Here is a 19,002-nt window from a genome sequence, read left to right as displayed (position 1 = left end):
TCCTCTTTCAACAAGCCTTTTAAGTTAAGACATATCCCAGTCTGCGTCTCTGTTGGAATTGCTTTTAATACTTTTTTAAAAAACCTTTTTTCTCTAAACAATATGTTTTTTAGCCCTTTTTATATAAGATGTTTTTAAAGCTTTTTTAAAGAATGTTTTTAAAGTTGTTTTGTTTTAATGTATTTTAAGGTCTGTTTTTATTATGTTTTAAAATGTTTTTACTGCTTTCCTTCGCCGCCCTGGGCTCCTGCTGGGAGGAAGGGTGGGATATAAATTGAACAATAAATAAAATAAAATATATCTCGACTTCAGCAAAGCTTTTGAGATAGTGCTCCGTGATATTCTGATTGGCAAGCTGGCTAAATGTGGACTGGATGAAACAACTATCAGGTGGATCCACAGCTAGCTACAGAGTGTTTATCAATGATTCCTTCACAAAGTGGGGGAGGTAATGAGCGGAGTACCGCAGGGCTCGGGCGTGGGCCCAGTACTCTTCAACATATTTATTAATGACTTTTATGAGGAGGTACAGGGAATGCTTATCAGATTTGCAGATGCTACAAAGTTGGGGAGGATAGCTAATAGTCAAGAGGACAGAAACAACATTCAAAGTGATCTTGCATTGGGCTCAAAACAGCAGAATGAAATTTAACAGGGATAAGTGCAAAGTTCTACACCTAGGAAAAAGAAACCAAGTGCACAGTTATAAGATGGGGTACAGTTGGCTTATGCAGGAAGGACCTTGGAATTGTTGTTGATCACAAGCTGAATATAAGCCAACAGTGCGATGTGGCTGCAAAAAAGGCAAATGCAATTTCAGGCTGCATTAACAGAAGTATAGTTTCCAAATCGCATGAAGGATTGGCTCCCCTCTGTTTGGCACTGGTTAGGCCTCATCTTGAGTACTGCATCCAGTTCTGGACACCGCACTTTAAGAAGCATGCAGACAAATGAACAGGTTCAGAGGAGGGCAACAAGGATGATCAAGGAACTGGAAACAAAGCCCTGTGAGGGGAGACTGAAAGAACTGGGCATGTTTAGCCTTGAGGAAGACTGAGGGGAGATATCATAGCACTCTTCAAGTACATGAAAGGTTGTCACACAGAGGAGGGCCAGGATCTCTTCTTGATCGTCCCAGAGTGCAGGACACGAAATAATGGGCTCAAATTGCAAGAAGCCAGATTTTGACTGAACATCAGGAAAAACTTCCTAACTATTAGAGCAGTACAACAATGGAACCAATTACCTAGGGAGGTGGTGGGCTGTCCAACACTGGAGGCCTTCAAGAGTCAGCTGAACAGCCACCTGTCGGGTATGCTTTAATTTGGATTCCTGCATTGAGCAGGGGGTTGGACTCGATGGCCCTTTCCAACTCTACTATGCTATAATCTATCACGCAAACCACACTTTTTACTCTCTCTCTCCTCTTTCTCTTTACCAGTAAACTCACCTCAACGCACCCAGCCTGCTCCATTTTTCTTTTTCTCCATTAACTACTTTTCTTTCTTGCAACCAGGCACAGAAGCTCATTTGCAATGTTAGTGCGGTCATGCCATCCTGTTGGTATCATCTAATCATAATTGTTCTCTTGTCTCTATTGGTGGCATCCAGTTACAAATGTTATTTATTATTTATTTATTATTGCTTTTATATACCACCCCATAGCCGAAGCTCTCTGGGCAGTTTACAACAATTAAAAACATTAAGAACAAATATACAAATTTAAAAAACACATTTTCAAAAAGCAATTTAAAACACATGCTAAAATGCCTGGGAGAAAAGTCTTGATCTGGCGCCGAAAAGATAACAGTGTTGGTGCCAGGCGCACCTCGTCATGTAAGTCATTCCATAATTTGGGGGCCACCACTGAGAAGGCCCTCTCCCTTGTTGCCAGGCTCCCAGGTTCCCTCGCAGTAGGCACCCGGAGGAGGGCCTTGGAAGTTGAGCGTAGTGTATGGGTGGGTTTGTCTCGGAACAGGCGTTCCATCAGGTATTGTGGTCCCAAGCCGTGTAAGGCTTTATAGGTTAAAACCAACACCTTGAATTGAGCTCGGAAACATACAGGCAGCCAATGTAAGTGGGCCAGAATTGGTTTTATATGTTTGAACCGTCTGGTCCCTGTTACCAATCTGGCTGCTGCATTTTGCACAAGCTGCAGTTTCCGAACCGTCTTCAAAGGCAGCTCCACATAGAGTGCATTGCAGTAATCTAACTTGGAGGTTACCAGAGCATGGACAACTGAAGCCAGGTTATCCCTGTCCAGATAGGGGCGTAGCTGGGCCACCAACCAAAGTTGGTAGAAGGCACTCCGTGCCACCGAGGCTACCTGAGCCTCAAGTGACAGAGATGGTTCTAGGAGAACCCCCATGCTATGAACCTGCTCCTTCAGGGGGAGTGCAACCCCATCCAGGACAGGTTGGACATCCACCATCCGGTCAGAAGAACCACCCACTAGCAACATCTCAGTCTTGTCTGGATTGAGCCTCAATTTATTAGCCCTCAACCAGTCCATTGTCTCAGCCAAAGACTGGTTCAGCACATTGACAGCCTCACCTGAAGAAGATGAAAAAGAGAAATAGAGCTGCGTGTCTTCAGCATACTGATGGCAACGCACTCCAAAGCTCCAGGTGCCCGCACCCACGGTTTCATGTAGATCTTGGGCAGCATGGGGGACAGAACTGACCCCTGTGGAACCCCATACTGGAGAGTCCAGGGTGCCAAGCAGTGTTCCCCAAGCACCACCTTCTGGAGCCGACCCGCCAAGTCGGAGTGGAAGCACTGCCATGAAGTCCCTCCCACTCCCAACTCAGCCAGTCGTCCCAGAAGGATACCACGGTCGATGGTATCGAAAGCCGCTGAGAGATCAAGGAGAATCAACAGAGTCACACTCCCCCGTCTCTGTCCCGACAGAGGTCATCATACAGGGTGACCAAGGCTGTTTCCATGCCAAAACCAGGCCTGAAACCTTACTGAAATGGATCCAGATGATCAGTCTCATCCAAGAGTGCCTGGAGCTGGCCTGGATGTTCTCTTCTGCTACCAGCAGAGAGACGAGAGAGCAGCTTTAATTGGACACCAACAGCAAACAGAACAGGTCTCTCCCCCCTCTTTTTGATGTTTGCTAACCAATCAAAATGGCAGGAGGGTCTAAGCAGAGAACGTTGGGATGAGTGAAGAGAAACTCAGACTGTAGCCATTATAATTGGTGTTCTCAGTCTGGTGGGTGCCCTGGTAGGTCTCTGTGAGCACAGTGATGCCCATGGGCAGTATGTTGGCGACCTGTTCCTTAGATAATTCATCCCTGGCATGTATCTCAAATAGCAATTCTGCAGTTAGCAAACCCTTACATAGAGCACACAGAATGCTGTACTGTTACCTTAAGTGTGAGGGGTTGGAATTGGCCTGTCACAATCTTCTGTATTTTTCTTGCTTTAAAATGGTTTGGGTTTTTAATTCTAGCAGAAAAGTGTGTTTAAAGTAGGGGGCACAGCAGCTGTGGATTTGCTCCTCTGCACCTACATTGTACGCCCAAGTGCCCCACTTGCACCGGCAGGTGTTAGGCAGAGGCTGGGCTGGCTGGTACTTGAGGTGACTGCTGATTAGATAGCAGCTGCCTATTTCAGCTTTCACGCCACCTTGTCTGGAGCCTTGTGCCTATCATTAAGAGGTTGGGGTCAGATCATAAGGAGAGCTTTAGGTAGGCATGAGAGGAAATGGTGACCTCTGTCTTTTGTGGGGAGGCAGAGGGAAAATGAAGGGTTAATTTGGGGAGCGTTGGGGCTCAGAATCTTACCCTTGTGCTCATTCTGTGGACTTGGGCAGCAAGTGGCTTGACTGCATCCAGTGCAACGCTGATTCCAACAGTGACAAACCAAATGTCTCTGAGAAGCTTGCAGGCAATATTTTCCTGTTTGTCCCCTGCAGTATTCAGAGGCATGCTATTTCTGAACATGGAGGTTCTACTTAGCTATCATGGCTAAAAAGGAGGAGTTTCCATTAGTGGGCTGGGTTGGAAGAGCTCTGAGTAGGTCAGGGCCAAGGGGTGGGAGTGTTGTGGTAGGGTGTCACTAGAAGCATTCTCACTTCTTGGAACCATCAGCCGGCCAAGCAAATTGCTAGTAATGGAGACTTATCACAGACGTGTTATGTGTGCGATGTGGAACTTCCAAAGTCCACTGCAGTCTCTTTAGGAGTCAGCAAATGCCTGCCTGGGGGCTGACTTCGATCTCCTGAACGGTGCTGGGCAATCTTCCAGCTGGATACACATGCCTGGCTCAGCTTTCTGCAACCTTTTCAGAGGAAGGGATGTAAGCAGTGCTCTGTTTAAAAATAATTTTTTTGACAAGAAACAAATTCTGCACCCAGGCAGTCAAAATTCTGTGGGCTCTTTAAACAAGTTTGAATGATTTCTCATTTTGCACACCTTTTTATTTTGCTAGTCAGCAGGAGGAGCAAGAACCCATTGTTACTGGGAATGTTGCTTGGCTACTTCTCTGGCTTCTGAGATTTCAGTAGAACCCCCCCACACGCACGCACACACTTAACACGCTCATCGCCTTCCATGATATCTTTATAAGTATCAGGTCTAGAAGCTTGATTTTCTTTTCAAAAGAAAGTTGAGATTCTCGGGAAGCTGCATCCTGTGCCGAACACCGCATTCTGCAATCTTGCTGTGCTTCGCTGGGCATGAGAAGAGTCTTTGTTTCATTGGCATGTTTCTGTTTCTCCCTAGTTGCTTCCTTCCCCCCCCCCCCTTTCAAGTGGTACAAGTGCTCGGGGTGGGGACAGCTGTGGCTGGGCTTTGTTGGCAGCTCATGTGTGAGTTAACCAGTTCTTCCCTCCTCTTTTCCCCCCCTTCCCATTTCAAAGTGTCCTGTTGCCAAAATAAAAAATTAGTGGCAAGAAGCTGAAGAGCTAGTTTATAATTATATGGTGGCAAGAAGAGAAATGGGACACCCCACTAAATCTTCTTTGCTCCTCTTAATCTTCCTTCTTGGTTCCCCCCCCCCGTATAATGCTTTTCTTAGTGAATTAGCTCTTAGTGAAATCACATATAAGTAAAGCATGAAGCAGTGTGTTGGGCAGCTCTGTTTCTAGCTTTTTGCCCATGGGCAACTTTGTACTAGTACCAGATCACCTCTGTATGAAAGAAAAAAGTGTGTCTGCCTGTCCTATTGCAGCTACTTACAAACAGGTTTGTGGTCTAGCCTCTCGCAAGACTGCCACCACTGGCCAGCGAAGGCAGCTTGGACCCTTTGGGAAGCTGGGAGATGGACTGTCACAATTTTAACTACTACCAGTGTTGTTTCCCCTTCTCTGCAGATGGAAATCTTTCTGGTGTATTGAAGGGGAGATGTGACCTCTTTGCTTTGATGTGATGGAGAACTAGAGAACTAAGTAACCTTAAAGTGACAGGCTGGCATAGAGCGGGATTGTGTTATACCCAAGACATCCAACTCCATTTGCCGCCCTGGGCTCCTACTGGGAGGAAGGGCAGGATATAATCTAATAAATAAATAAATAAAATTATCCAAAAACAGGACCTGAGTGGTGACATCCATTGGGGAGGAAGCAGGGGCTATGCATTCTGCACACTTTCTGCCCCTGGCCTTCTGTGCCAAAACTCAGGTTGAGCGGCAGTGTTTCAGTTGCATTCTCAGATGTTTTAAGTCCCTATCAAAAAAACAGATTTTATTTTTATTTGTAACTATAACCATAAAATATTTGCAAAGATACCTCAGGCAGAAAATTCAGTGCCTCCAATCTGGTTAACTTGTTTGTTTATTTATTTGTTTGCAGGGCCAAAGGCCAACGCAAATTAAAACAATACATATACAATGCTTTAAAATCAAACAGAAGCATTTAAAAAGGAAAGATTTAAGCAGGGATCTCATGTCAGAGAACTTGCCTATGTAATATCTCGAAGGGCAATGTAGTTGACCCTAAGTTTTCTTGCTGCTATTACAAAAAGAGCCACTTTATGAGTTACTTCCAACTTATGATCGGGCATTAAAAAAATGATTTTTTTCTTCGAGTGAATCAAGCTGGGGGATTTCTATCCATTTACTAAGAAATCTAGTTCTAGGCTGGGTGTAAATTGGACAGTAGAGTAAAACGTGGGGAAGGTCTTCCGCCAAGGGTGAGCCACAGATACAATTCCTTTGGTCCTTAGGGACACCAGCTAGTCGACCTTCCCTGTCCGCATTTGGTAAGGAAAAAAAAGTAGGGCTGTAAACGCCCGTCTAAGGGCAAGGGGTATTGGTTGAAGAAGATAAGTAGAGCAGTGGGGGTCAAGCTTAAATTGCCAGTACCAGGGAGATACCTTTGAGTTGATGGAGAATAGCCTATCCTGGTTCATAGAGTGGAGGAATATGTATTCACGTAGAGATTTATTATTTGGCATTGCATTGAAATCCTGTTCTGAAAGGTGATGTTGATAGCAATTTAATTAATTTAGAGCGCCATAGAATTGAGGCGAATGGGTGGTCAAAACATAATTGTAATAATGTCCCAGACTGGGGCCCGTTGAGTGTTCTCAAAAATTTCAGAAGGGTAAAATGTATAAGAGCCATCAGTGAGGGGGAGCCCATCTCAATTCGAGTCATCGCAGCGGAGGTTCCCACAGGGAGAGATAACAAGCGCCTGAGAAAATTATTTTGTATAGTTTCCAGGGCTGTTACGATATTATAATCCCAGCCCCATACGGCTACTCCATATAGGATTTGCGGGATCACCTTTGCTTTAAAGATCTTTAGAGTAGGGTGGATCTGACCACCCCCAACAGATCGAGAAAATTTTAAAATTGTCCCTATTGACTTAACCACGTGCGTTTTAATATATTGTCAATGATATTGCCAGGAAAGGGTATCCGAAAAATAAATGCCCAGGTACTTAAATTCTTGAGGTTGTTCTAACTGATGATCAGCTATATGCCAGCGATGTCCTTTGAATCTTTTCCCAAAAACTAGAACTTTGGTTTTTTCATAGTTAATGTTGAGTTTTTACTTATAACAATAGGACTGTAGGGAACTCAGCATCTTTCTAAGTCCGATTGGAACTAGGGAAAGAAGGACCATATCGTCGGCATAGAGAAGTATCGGTGTTTTCCTTTGGCCAATAGAGGGGGAGAAAAATTGAGGTCCAGATAAAAAAGGAATGATATCATTTAAAAACAAATGAAAGAGCAGGGGAGCTAAGAGGCATCCTTGTTTGACGCCTCTTTCCACAGGTATTGGATCAGATAGGGCTCCAGAATGGGGAGCTCTAACTATAGCAAAGGTGTTAGTATATAAAATACGAATAAGGTATAGCAAGCGGGGGTTGATGTTCAGATGGTACAGTTTATGCCATAGAGCATTCCTATCGATCGAGTTGAACGCAGCGGCCAAATCAACAAATGCTGCATACAGATGTCGAGTAGGACCGGCGATGGACTGTTTTGCCAGGAAATGGAGTGTTAGGCAATGATTTATAGAATTCTTAAGTAATTTCATGATCATCTGTCTTCAGGAAACTTGGGTTACCAACACAGTTTGGTTAACTTGTAGGAAAGCTAAATTGTTTTAAATATGAGTGGCCTAACTTTTCAAATAGGCTTAATTTAGCTGTACCCCAGTTATAATGCATTAGCCTCATGAAAATGTATGCAATCAAGTCTGACATCACCCTGGTGTAAACTAAAGTGACAAAATTAACTGTATATACTCTTTCTTTGGAGGGCGGGAGGAGACCTGATTCTTAAGATGCTGAATTCTGCCAATATGCATTCTGTGTTATATAGCTGCACAAAATACCCCCAGCCTTGATGGCAGCCCTGGCAAATGCTTATATGTAACTCATGCCACACAGGTTTTACAGCCTGATGTAGATTTTTACAGTGGGACTTCTTGGCTTTCACGGCTGGGGATGGGAGCTAAAACTGAAATGGGCCCTTCTGAGACTTGTAGAGCGAGGTCCTGTATTTTTCCTGCATAGTCTGATTTGAAATTCTCTTCCTCCTCCTGAAAGCATTTATTTCAACTGGCTTTTGCAACTGCAGTTGAAATGAAAGCATACTTTGATTTTTGTCTCCTGCTCCCCCCCCCCCGCTGCTAGAGCGTACAGACCACAAATTGCTTGGGCCCAAATTGTGAAATGCAAAACTTGAAGGTTTTGAAATTGGCACATTTTCACATTGGCTGTGACAACGTGGTTGGGTGAGAGTGGTGCTCCTCAGTTGCATTTTTCCCCCTAGGCAGACTCCTTTGCTCTGGAGCCTTGCCAGCCCATTGCTTGGCTGTGAGAATTAGTCAAAACTGCAGCCGCGTCAAATCTTTGATCAAATGTTTCAACCCCGAAAGGGGACTTTCAGGGTATGAGATGCTCCCCTAAAACTCCAAACAATTCTTCTTCCCGCTGTCCTTTGCCTGCCCCCTTTCTGTTGCTGCTCCAGTACCTTTGGGGGAGGTAAGGGAGGCTTTCTTTTCTCCTAGTAACATTAGGAAGGGCAACGGAAGCTAATGGTTTTGCCCTTTGCTTAAATGGGAGAGGGAAGTAAATACTCCTGTTGCTGAGGCAGGCTAGGCTGCTTTGGTCAAGAGGATACCTGCAGGACAAGAGCCTGGTATTGGCAGGGAACATCCTGGGTTCAAATGTGGGTGTCATCTATGCATGTGGCATCACTTTTGATGGGATATGTGCACCCATTCACATTCTGACACAACTAGTCATGCATAACAAGCTTCAAGTATCTTTTCAACCTCCCAGTTAGTGAAGGGGAGAGTTAGGTGGGGGGGGGTGAATGAAACTACTTCTCCCCTTTTGCTTTGGCTGTAGGGAAAGTGAGCCTGAGATGGTGCTGGTGGAGTTGGCAAAACGACAATGATGGGGGAAAGTCTTAAGTGTCCTCCCTATTTTGTGAGTGGGGGGCTCTTTGTCCTGTAGCAACGAAACAAGCATGTGTTCTTTCTAAAGTTTGTGTGTTGGCTGCTTGCTCTGGATTGGGCTTGCTTCTTTTTTTCCTTTTCCTTTTTTGCAGCCCCTTTTTGTGGCCTGTTCTGCTGTCTGTTTTCAATTCCTTCAGCATCTGTGTCTCTGCTTTTTATTCTCTTCAAAATCCCAAGAGTCTTCACTCCCCTTCCCCCATGTAGCTTTTAAACCTTAAGGATGCTTTAACCAGCCTCTTTCTTTCTTTCTTTCTTTCTTTCTTTCTTTCTTTCTTTCTTTCTTTCTTTTAGCAGAAATACGTTAGTAATAACTGAAGAGCTTCTACCTTTTTTGGCAATACTCTTGTGTTCTCGTTGGATGTCTTTCTCCCTTAACTTTAGTCTTCTTCAAAGCCTTTGGTGAGCTGTTAGTTCAAAATGGCAAGAGAATTTCTTTGTTCTGGTGCTCCAGAATAGTATTTTTCCTGTGCACTGTCAAACTGTTCAGCTCATGGTAAGGCAGCTATTTGTAGGGGAGTGAAACTTGCTACCTTTTTTTTTGTTCTAGGCATGCTGTGTTTTGTTTGCTTCTAGTCCTCATGACTTCAGGGTAACTGTGAAAACATCTCATAATAAGAACCGGTGCAACATCTGTCAATAGTACAGAGGCGTCTCTTGGCTCGCTTTGGACCTGCAGTAGCACAATTAGGGGTAAGAAATGGCCCAGCCTTGTGTAGAGAACTGTTAGAGGCTCTATAGACATGTTTCCCAGGGAAGAGTTTTGATTTGACAGTGATTGAGAACCATGGCTTAGGCTGCAGTTCTGTACCTACTTACCCAGGAGTAAACCTTATTGAAATCAATGTGTCTTTCTTCCGAATATTCAAGTTTAGTTTAATGTTATAACCACAGGTCATGACATAAAGAATAGACAGGTATAGGATTGTTCTCTTAGTAGTACAATGGAAGGATATGACCAGTCATTGAACAAATTGGCTAATGGAGCTTCTTCGTGGCCAATGGTTCCTCAGCCTATTTCAGAATACGTCTTGTATGGCTAAATACAATAACTAAATACTGGGCTCCTGCTGGGAGTAAGGGCGGGATATAAATAAAATAATAAAATAAATAAATAAGTAAATAAAATGAAGTCTTAGCATCTCTATTTCGCAATGTGCACTACTTCATTCTTGCTAGCTCATGAAAGAAGGAAGGTAGACTGGTTTGGGGACATGATTTCTTATTCACAAATCTACACAGGTTATTGATTTACTTTGTTTTTCTCAAGGTACCTACACACTTATTTTTAGAAGTGGTTCAGTGCATTTTGGGGTTTAATAACTTTGATACTAACTAGTTTAGTATCATCAGGCTGCATTGTTTTTGTTTACTATCTGATCACACATGCCACCACCTTTTGAAAACTTGAATGTTCTTATGTGTTGGCCTTTCATTGGTACCTGAAACTGTGATCGTTTCCATGGAGCAACTGGAGTGACTTCCTGCTACTGGGGTACTGGCCCCTATCCAGTAGCTTTAGCTTGCTGTCAATACATGGAATGGGGGGGGAGACACTGAAAGGAGAAAACACTTTTTAATTGAAGCTGATTTTCCTACAAGTCAAAGGATCATATCATCAGTCAGTCCCAATTTAGTCAACTTCATTGCAAAGGGAAACCCACACACACACACACACACTTTAAAATATATATGCACGTATATATATTTGAGTGGGGGAGTGAACACAAATCAAAACTTGATTTTAAAAAGCAAACAAACAAGAAACTAATTCATCTTTTTAGTAACAGTTCTGTGGGGCAGTAGGAAGCCTGTGTTGATTTGCTTTCCTTTAAGGTCAAGAGGTAGGTAGCTCTACATTCCTATACCATTCAGAGAGAGCCTATTTTTTAAAAGCCCTCACACTGCCCTGGGCATGATGCTTGGAGAGCATTTTATTTGGTACAAGTCACTGGCATTGTCCAATAGGTGCATACAGCAACCAGCTGATCTGCATTGATGGCAAGCAGTGTTGGTTGTGCTGCTGAGAACCATTTCAGATTTTCTTGGGGACTACTTAAAGTAGTGGTGAAACCTGCAACAACCAGTTTGACCACAGAGCAGGACCGCACCAAGATAGGGAGAGACGCATGCATGCTGTGGGCAATGAGTAATACGGGCAGCAATAATTTTGCTTGCTCAAAGTCCCTGAGAAGTTAGCATCTGTAGTCACACAGGGAAGTCAAGAGGACTGTTGCTAACAGCACTGGCAAAATCTTGGCTCCAAAGGTATAAGCCAGATTTCATGGTGTGAGGAACGCTTGAAGGGGGTTACTGACCTCTGTTCCATATGCATATATAGATTGCAGGGGAAACTGGATAAGAATGTGGGCAGGAAGTTCCACTTTAGAATGAGCAAGACTTTATCTAAAGGGTGGAGGGGAGGAGATGGGTGAACAATTGCACTCTCATGTAAGCTATGTTTCTGAGATAGGGGGTTGGGGTACATGTCTCAAATATTCCTCACTTTATTGCAAACATGCACCTCAGCCCCATTCTCTAAGAGCAGACAGGCATTCATTACTGTCTCATTCCTTTCTCTGCCCATGATGGCTGCTCCGCTGAGCATGCAAAACTGCCTCCAAGCAGTAAATCAAATGTGAAGGAGAAGATTTCTGTAAGGGGGGGCTGAGAAGGGGAAAGTCCTCTTTTGATGTTCCCCTTTTGAACAATGCTTTCCCACCCCACCGAGCTATTTTTCACACGATTCCCTCCCCTAGGGATTCTAGCACAACCACTCTTTTCTGCTTTGCAAGCTAGCAGGGTTCTCAGTATCACGGATGTTTTTGAAGTTAAAAGCACTCATCTCACAATTATCTCCCCTTGTATTATATAAAGCCACCACACATGGTAGAGAATAGTCTTGCTGGGCTCTGTTTTAAGGGGGAAGTGGTGGGAGCAATTACCCTATGCCCTCCGATATGGCAGGGAGCACAACAGTTAGCACTCAGCGCTACACTCCTAGAGCGGGCACAGTGTCCTCCCGTGAACATTCAGCCCTTGGTCTATGTTAAAGGGGAGGACAGGGTAGAGAACATTTTGTACTCCAAGGACCATGTTACCAATGGAGGACCCCACAGGGCTGCATGCCAGTGGTAAGCAGGCTAGAGGCAAAAGTGGATGGAGCAATGGATGGAACTCTTAATCTTTGCACAGTAAACTAAGTTCTGGCCATGCAAAAGTCAGAGGTTTACACACATGCACACCCCTACATCTCTTCATTCATTCCCCATTTATTTATTTATACATACATACATACATACATACATACACCGCCCCATAGCTGAAGGTCTCTGGGTAGTTTACAATAACTAAAAACATTAAAAACAAATATACAAATTTAAAACAAAACACATGCTAAAATGCCTGGGAGAAGAGGATAGGAGAGGGGTGTGGCCTGGGGAGAGTACCAAAGGATGGGTAGAGAGGCCTAGAGGGCCACACTTGGGACTGAGCCCCACTGTAAATGGTGTCCTCTAATTCCATCATTAAAACTGTATCCAAAGGAACAAAGCAAACAATGTTTCTGGTCTCTTGACAAGACCTAACACTCTCCCCCCCCCCTTCTCTTGTCGTTTTTAGGCTTGAGCTGTTTGAAAGCCAGCAAGAAGTTTGAGGCCTATCTGTGAGGCTGCAGGAGTACAATTTGGTCCCTCCAGAATTGAACAGAATCTCTTCACCCACCCACCACGACTTCTGTACACAGGAGCTCACGTTTGTTGCAAAAATGCCCATTTTGAAGCAACTAGTGACAAATTCTGCTAACTCCAAGCGCCGCTCTCGGGCCGACCTGACAGCAGAGATGATCAGCGCTCCCCTTGGCGATTTCCGTCACACCATGCATGTGGGCCGGGCTGGTGATGCCTTTGGAGACACCTCCTTCCTCAACAGCAAGGCTGGGGAGGGGGAACAGGAGGTCACAGAGGAAGTGAATTCCTCATCCAAACCTGGCCTGCTGTCACGTAAGTTCCGCAGCAGCAAACGATCTCAGTCCGTAACACGTGGTGAACGGCGAGATATGCTGGGCTCTCTGAGGGATTCTGCAATTTTTGTGAAGAATGCCGTCTCCCTCCCACAGCTCACTGAAAAGGAACCTGACAGGAGTGGTGGAAAACAGCTCCCCAAGAGCCTTTCCTCCAGCCCTGTCAAAAAAGCATCTGAGGAGAAGACTCCGGAAGAGAAACATATGAACGGTGGTGCTGCTGCCCTTGGCTCTGGGCCTCACAGTCCTGGCTTGGAAGAGCGGGACTTTGGTGACATAACTGACTTGCCCTTGGTAGTACCCAAGAGCAGCTACGGCATGAAGCATGCAGAGTCAATTATGTCTTTCCATATTGATCTGGGGCCGTCCATGTTGGGGGATGTCTTGAGCATCATGGATAAGGACCCATGGGAACAAGAGGATTCTGGTTATCATGGTGTGGAGGACCCACAAAGGGAGGCAGGCCCTGTGGAGGCACTGATGGCCCACTGGCTTGGTCAGGAAAGCAAACTCCCCCAGGATTCCTTGGTTCAGCATGATGACAACAGAGCAGCAACCTACAGTCCTGGATCTGCCCGCAGCACTACAAGTCGTCTAACTATGGACAGCAGCTCCGTCTCTAGCTGTGCCTCTGTTGGGGAGGAACAACGTAGTTTGTCCTCCAAAGGACACAACCAAGGCATTCCAGAAGATTCAAGGCACGACCCCGCTAAACAGCCAGAGAAGGAATTCTCCTTCATGGATGAGGAAGATGATGAGATAAGAGTCTGAGAACGATGTCTGGAGCCTTTCGCTTCCTTTGACTCAAGAAGGAATAATTTGCAGCTGATTCTGGAATAAATAGTGTTGTGAAAAAAATTGTTAGAATGCTTTTGCCAGCTTTCTCCATCTTTAGTTTTCAGCACCATTGCCTCCTTAAACAGGCTGTTGGAGAAATAAGGTGTTTTGGTGGGGGTGGGGCAAGAACCAGCTGGGGAAAAAATCACATTTAAATGGCCTCTTTTTATATTTAAAATTCTAGAATCATAGGAATAAAGGACACCGCTTATTTGATATATGAAGAAACATTCTTTCTAGGAGAAAACTCCAGTGTCATGAAAAGTGTTTTAAAAAAACCAAGTGTTATCTACTGGCTGTTTGAAGCAATATAGAGCTGAATACTAGAACAAAGCTCAAAAAAACTAGTTTCCCTATTAATATATATATTTTCCCTTTACATTTTTACTAGTACTTTTCTTTTCTTGTTGCTCGGGAGAATACCATTCTGGACCTGACACAACATTGAAGGATGCCGTATATTTGTAGAGAACAAAAACATGGGAACTTGAAATAACCAGAGCCTCCAAATGTTTGGAATCTAGCAGTTTTCTCCCTGTGGGCAGGCCTCTGGGAAGATCTACCTACTTTGAAAACTATGCTAGAAATTTCTCATTTGTGTTTCATATCAGAGCTGATGGAACTCTTTGGGAATACAAATTGCAGGGGTGAGGTGATGGGGAAAGCACATTATTACCTTTTGCCTTTTATTTTGGCTCCTTCTTTTGGTCTGTTTGGAGCACACAAGATGATGCTAGCATTTCTTTGATGACTTAAAGCTTCCTTGATTCTAAATTGTGTCACCTTTTTGATGGTAATGTGAAAATATCTCTATGTAGTGGAATATGTTTTGGAGATACTCGGTTTATCTCCCAAAGGCTGTTTAGAATTCCCTGGTGTGAGGTGAATCCCAAGAGCGGTGGTTAGTCTAGCTGTCCCATTCCTAAAGAGAAGTCCAAATCTTTGTCTGCCTCTTTTTTGTCTCCAGGCTCTTCCTCCTTGCGTAAGCAAAACAGGATGTCCTGAGAGATGTTTGTGTTGCTAGCGAAAACCAATGGGGGAATGTGGCTTACTGGCACGTCTACAGATGTAAACTGAAAGTAGCCTAACCTGACACAGCTTCATCCATTCTTAGTTTGAGACTCTAGAATTTCAGCAAGGCTGACCAAAGCACAAAGACGTTGGCACTCCCCTTTCCAAGGACAATGGAGACACTGCACTGCTCAGTTCCTCCTCATTGAAACTGCTTTCAGGGCCCTCCCACCCAGGATATTTGGGAGGTACTGCTGACATTCCTGACTCCTAGTTTTGTCTTTTGGCCTTGCTTCACATTTTGCTGGGCATTAAGCACTCACTTTGGCCTTTTCTTAATTTTAACTTTTTGTTCATATTGTACATTAGATTTGCCCATCCTTTTGGGAGTAGGTCTTTCTCCCTTGGATTGTGACTTTGTTGCGTGTGTACAGGTGTTTTGTCAGTGCATCAGATGGAGGACTTTTTAACATGGAAGTATGTTTGTTTTAAAAGGAATTAAACTATAGTAAAAAAACCACAACACCTTAAATCTGGGAATTTGTTGTTTTACAGTTATTTGTTGAGAGGGGCTGAAGGCAAAACAACACAAACCTTAGTTAAATGGTTGAACTCTCATTATTAAGCTGGGCTGAGTTGCTGACTCCTGAATGGCACAGATGCCACTGTAACCTGTGTCCCATTCAAGTGTGGTACACTTTGGGTTTGCTGGGGCAACACAGCAACTACTCCTGTAACCTTTTTCTTTCCTTGAACTATCCCAGAGGTCTATAGTGTGGGCTTTGTCTTTTTTTGGGGGGGGGTAAATACAAAATTACCTCTTCCCTTTTTCTGTTCTGGTTTTTAATATCTGCAAATTTGGTCAGAACAATGATTTCTATGATGGCCCAGGAGAATATTGTGGTAGAGAGTGTTTGTGTTCTATAGTCTCATTTAAGTGTTTTGTTTTTGTTTTGTTAAATTACTTATATGCTTCCTTTATAGGCATAGCCCACTCAGAGCTGCTCTCAATATCATAAAAGCAGAAGAAATAATCAAAGGCAACATTGTTAACATTTATTTTAAAAGCCAGTTAAAGCTATTACAAAGACTAACAAAACAACTAAACATCACTGTGTAGAAAAAAGGCAGTTTTTAAAGAGGTTTTTTAAAAAAACCTACAGCATAGATGCCATTCAAAAAGAATGTGTAACAGTAAAAAATGTGTAGGGGAGGGGTGGCCAACTTTTTGGGGGCCAGTGACTACATTTTGAGAGAGAACTGTGGGCACCAGTCACAAAATGCTTGCCATGGGGCTGCATAACACAGAATTAAAGAGTGCAGTCATTGCTGCTTCTCCCCCCACCATACAATCTCATGCTTACCATTGGAAGTCAGCTGTGTCCTGGTTGTGGAGATATAGCTGTTAATGGCACAAGAACCCTGTTTCCCCAATGCTAATCCTAAACCAAAGCGTAGGCTGCCATCCTTTACCCACTTACTTGAGAGTAGGCTTCATGAAAACCAAAGACATATTCCGAATATATATACAGGAATACTCCGCTATACGGACCTTCACTTAATGTACACTCGCTTTTACGGACATACTCCTTACTCCACCATGCCCCTGTTTACCTACGCTTGCTTCACACTTACAGACACTTAACGCTGCGTAGGGGTGGAAAAAGACGCGATTGCGCCAAGCAAATCAGCTGGGAGGCGTGATCGCGATCAGCTGGGAGGCGCGGTAGCGCAGCAGCAGAGGCTTTAGCGCGGGGCTTTGAGGCTCCGCATGAAGGAGAGGTAAAAAAAGTTTTAAAAGGTAGTGCTTCACTTTAAGGACATTTTCGGTTTACGTACTCACTCTGGTCCCATTGAGTATGTTAATGCCAGGTATTCCTGTATACCATTAGCTTTAAGTTAATCATACAGTGAATTCTTAAGGCCTGGTCTTTAGCTCCCACACAGCAAAAGCCATACCAAAGACTCTACAGAGTTTTCACATCTTTCATTTGCCATTTTGGGAGTTAGAGGACTCTTTAACGTCCACCTTCATTTATTGTGCAATAGTATTTGCAGAAAATAACTTCTAGAGACAAACCCACCACAGGAAAGACGCATCCTGGTTGCTAGGAAAAAATGAATGCCAAACTACAGAGATTCCAAGGAATACTAGAAAATAAGTCAGAAACAGGAAAAGTGCACTAAATGAGGAGGGGAAACAGCAGCTCTTTAGGATTCCAATTACCTGGTATCCAAATAACTCACAGTCACAGTTCTAACTTCATTCACTGACAGGCAGGAGTAGCCAGGCTGACTGATTTCACAGAAATTACTTAGATGGGTACCATCATGTTTTGCTTCATAACTTTCTTTCTAGGTGAGCCAGAGACTTACTTTTTTTAAAAAAGTGAAACCTAAGAATCTGGTGGCCCTGCTCAGGGATGCCAAACAAGAGATTTACAGGCACCATATTGGCTACTCCTTTACTCCTGTGAAGGTCTGAAGCGATATTCTAAGTGTTCAGCTGAATGCACTTGGAAATCCCCCATTAGCTCTTCCTGCTCAAAAGCAAGAAGGCCAGGAGTGAGTGGGCAGGGGTCACAAGGACAATGGAGGTTGGACTGCCACATGTCTATGTAGTTTGACATCATACACTGTTGTGAATGCTTGATTAGAACATATAATGCCTGTGAAACTGAGGCCTGCATCCTGCCTCAGTGCAGCACTGATTTATGGGCTGAGCTTTGTCTCTTGCAGGAACATGGCAGAAAGATGAGCAGCATCAAGTAAGGCTTCTCTGTTGGCTGGCACCTGATCCCCAGATACACTGCTAGCCCCATGCACAGAGGATACTCCAGGCCTGCACATATAGGCCACCGAGGGAAACACAAGTTGCTGTTTATCAAGGCCTGTCAGGAGGAGTCTCCCACCCCCATGTTGGCAGTCAAAAACAGATTTACTGGGGTGCCATATATGTGTGGTCGGTCACAAGTTATGTAGACCGAGTGTAATCTAATAATGCCACAGTTAAATGAAATTTACGACAGCAACATTATTTTCAGAGAGACAGAAACGCTTGTTTCCTAGAAATTGTTCCTTTTTTATGATGCCTAGGAGGAGAGTTTAAACTGTACTTTCTTTAACCAAAGAGTTGCTCAAAAGCACTGTTAACTCCTGCCCTCAGTCCAGTTATTTTGGCTGTATCTTCCCTTTGCAGCAGGAGCTGTCAGGGCCTTTCTAGGTTTAGCCACCTCCCTTTTTGCAAGCTGCATCTCTAAAACATCCATCTGATGAAGGATGCCGTATCCCAGCCACATACTGCTGCTTTTGCTCAAGGCGAGACTTTATCTGCCTCACCCACAAGCTCTCGTCCTCATACTACAGCCTGCTGCCTTCCATAAAAGAGTCTTATCAGCAATGCCTCAGGCATTTCACAACAGAGAATGTGGGTACCAATGCTGCTTCTGATTTCATAGCTTTCTGTCCCCTGGGAATGCTTATCTGATCTTGTCCCTCTCAGGATTTACTGGTCTATTGTCAGACCAAGAATAGTGCAAGTTTGTTTTCAGCAGTTGGATCTTGCAGGGAGTTGGCTTGCCTCCGGTTACCCTTCTGGTGAATCAGCCTACTTTAGCTTCCTTTGGTCTAAATTGTTTGTGAGAACAGGCTCTGGATAAAACCTAAACGAGCATATTTCAAATGCAAGCAACTAGTAGTGATAGTGGCTTAACCCTGACATGTGTGACTGTAACAGGGTGGAACGGTTAGCACAGAACAATGTCGAAGGTTATATCAAGGCCTTACATCCACTCTTCCAGCATGTTACAGAGCTGAGTCCCTGTTTTGCAGGCAAATGCATGAGTAGACAATGAAAGATCTATCTGAAGTCTAGTACTCAATACAATGGAAATGCTAGCCTGGGACACTGGTCCGTTGTTCTGTGAAAGAAACAAGAGCAGTGGCAGCTGACTGGGGGAGGCCCTTGTACTCAGCTGAATTGTGGCAGGTTCAGCCTTCTGTTTCCTAAATGGCCAATGCAGTGGTGTATGGTAGTATGGGCAGATAAAGGGGGAAGTCCTCTGCCATATGTTTTCCAGAGCGGGGACAATGCTAAGGACTTCAGGAAGTTCTGAGTACAGTTCTGAAATCATTTGAAAACATGCACACATTGGAAATCCTGGGTTTGATGCCCATGCTGCAGGCCTTTCTAACCCCAGTGGACTACAAATG

At 44.1% G+C, this 19,002-nt stretch overlaps 1 protein-coding gene across 6 annotated transcripts in view; it reads left to right on the top strand.

Annotated features, from left to right (window-relative positions):
• Positions 1–15,313, top strand: part of CDC42EP4 (CDC42 effector protein 4) — a 36,836-nt gene extending 21,523 nt beyond the window's left edge. For 3 of the 6 annotated variants that reach the window (XM_061615689.1, XM_061615688.1, XM_061615690.1), the window contains exons 2-3: positions 9,472–9,614; positions 12,543–15,313. In XM_061615689.1, the coding sequence (XP_061471673.1) occupies positions 12,688–13,713 (1,026 nt within the window). In that variant the 5' untranslated portion in view covers positions 9,472–9,614; positions 12,543–12,687 and the 3' untranslated portion in view covers positions 13,714–15,313. The remainder of the gene's footprint in view (positions 1–9,471; positions 9,615–12,542) is intronic. The other 3 variants (XM_061615691.1, XM_061615687.1, XM_061615692.1) reach the window with 1 other exon arrangement.
• Positions 15,314–19,002: the final 3,689 nt, after the last annotated feature.

The sequence above is a fragment of the Rhineura floridana genome, chromosome 3, assembly GCF_030035675.1.
Source record: "Rhineura floridana isolate rRhiFlo1 chromosome 3, rRhiFlo1.hap2, whole genome shotgun sequence".
Lineage (NCBI taxonomy): Eukaryota > Metazoa > Chordata > Lepidosauria > Squamata > Rhineuridae > Rhineura > Rhineura floridana.
The sequence above is the reverse complement of the archived record's forward strand: the minus strand, read 5'-3'. Positions and strand labels throughout refer to the sequence as shown.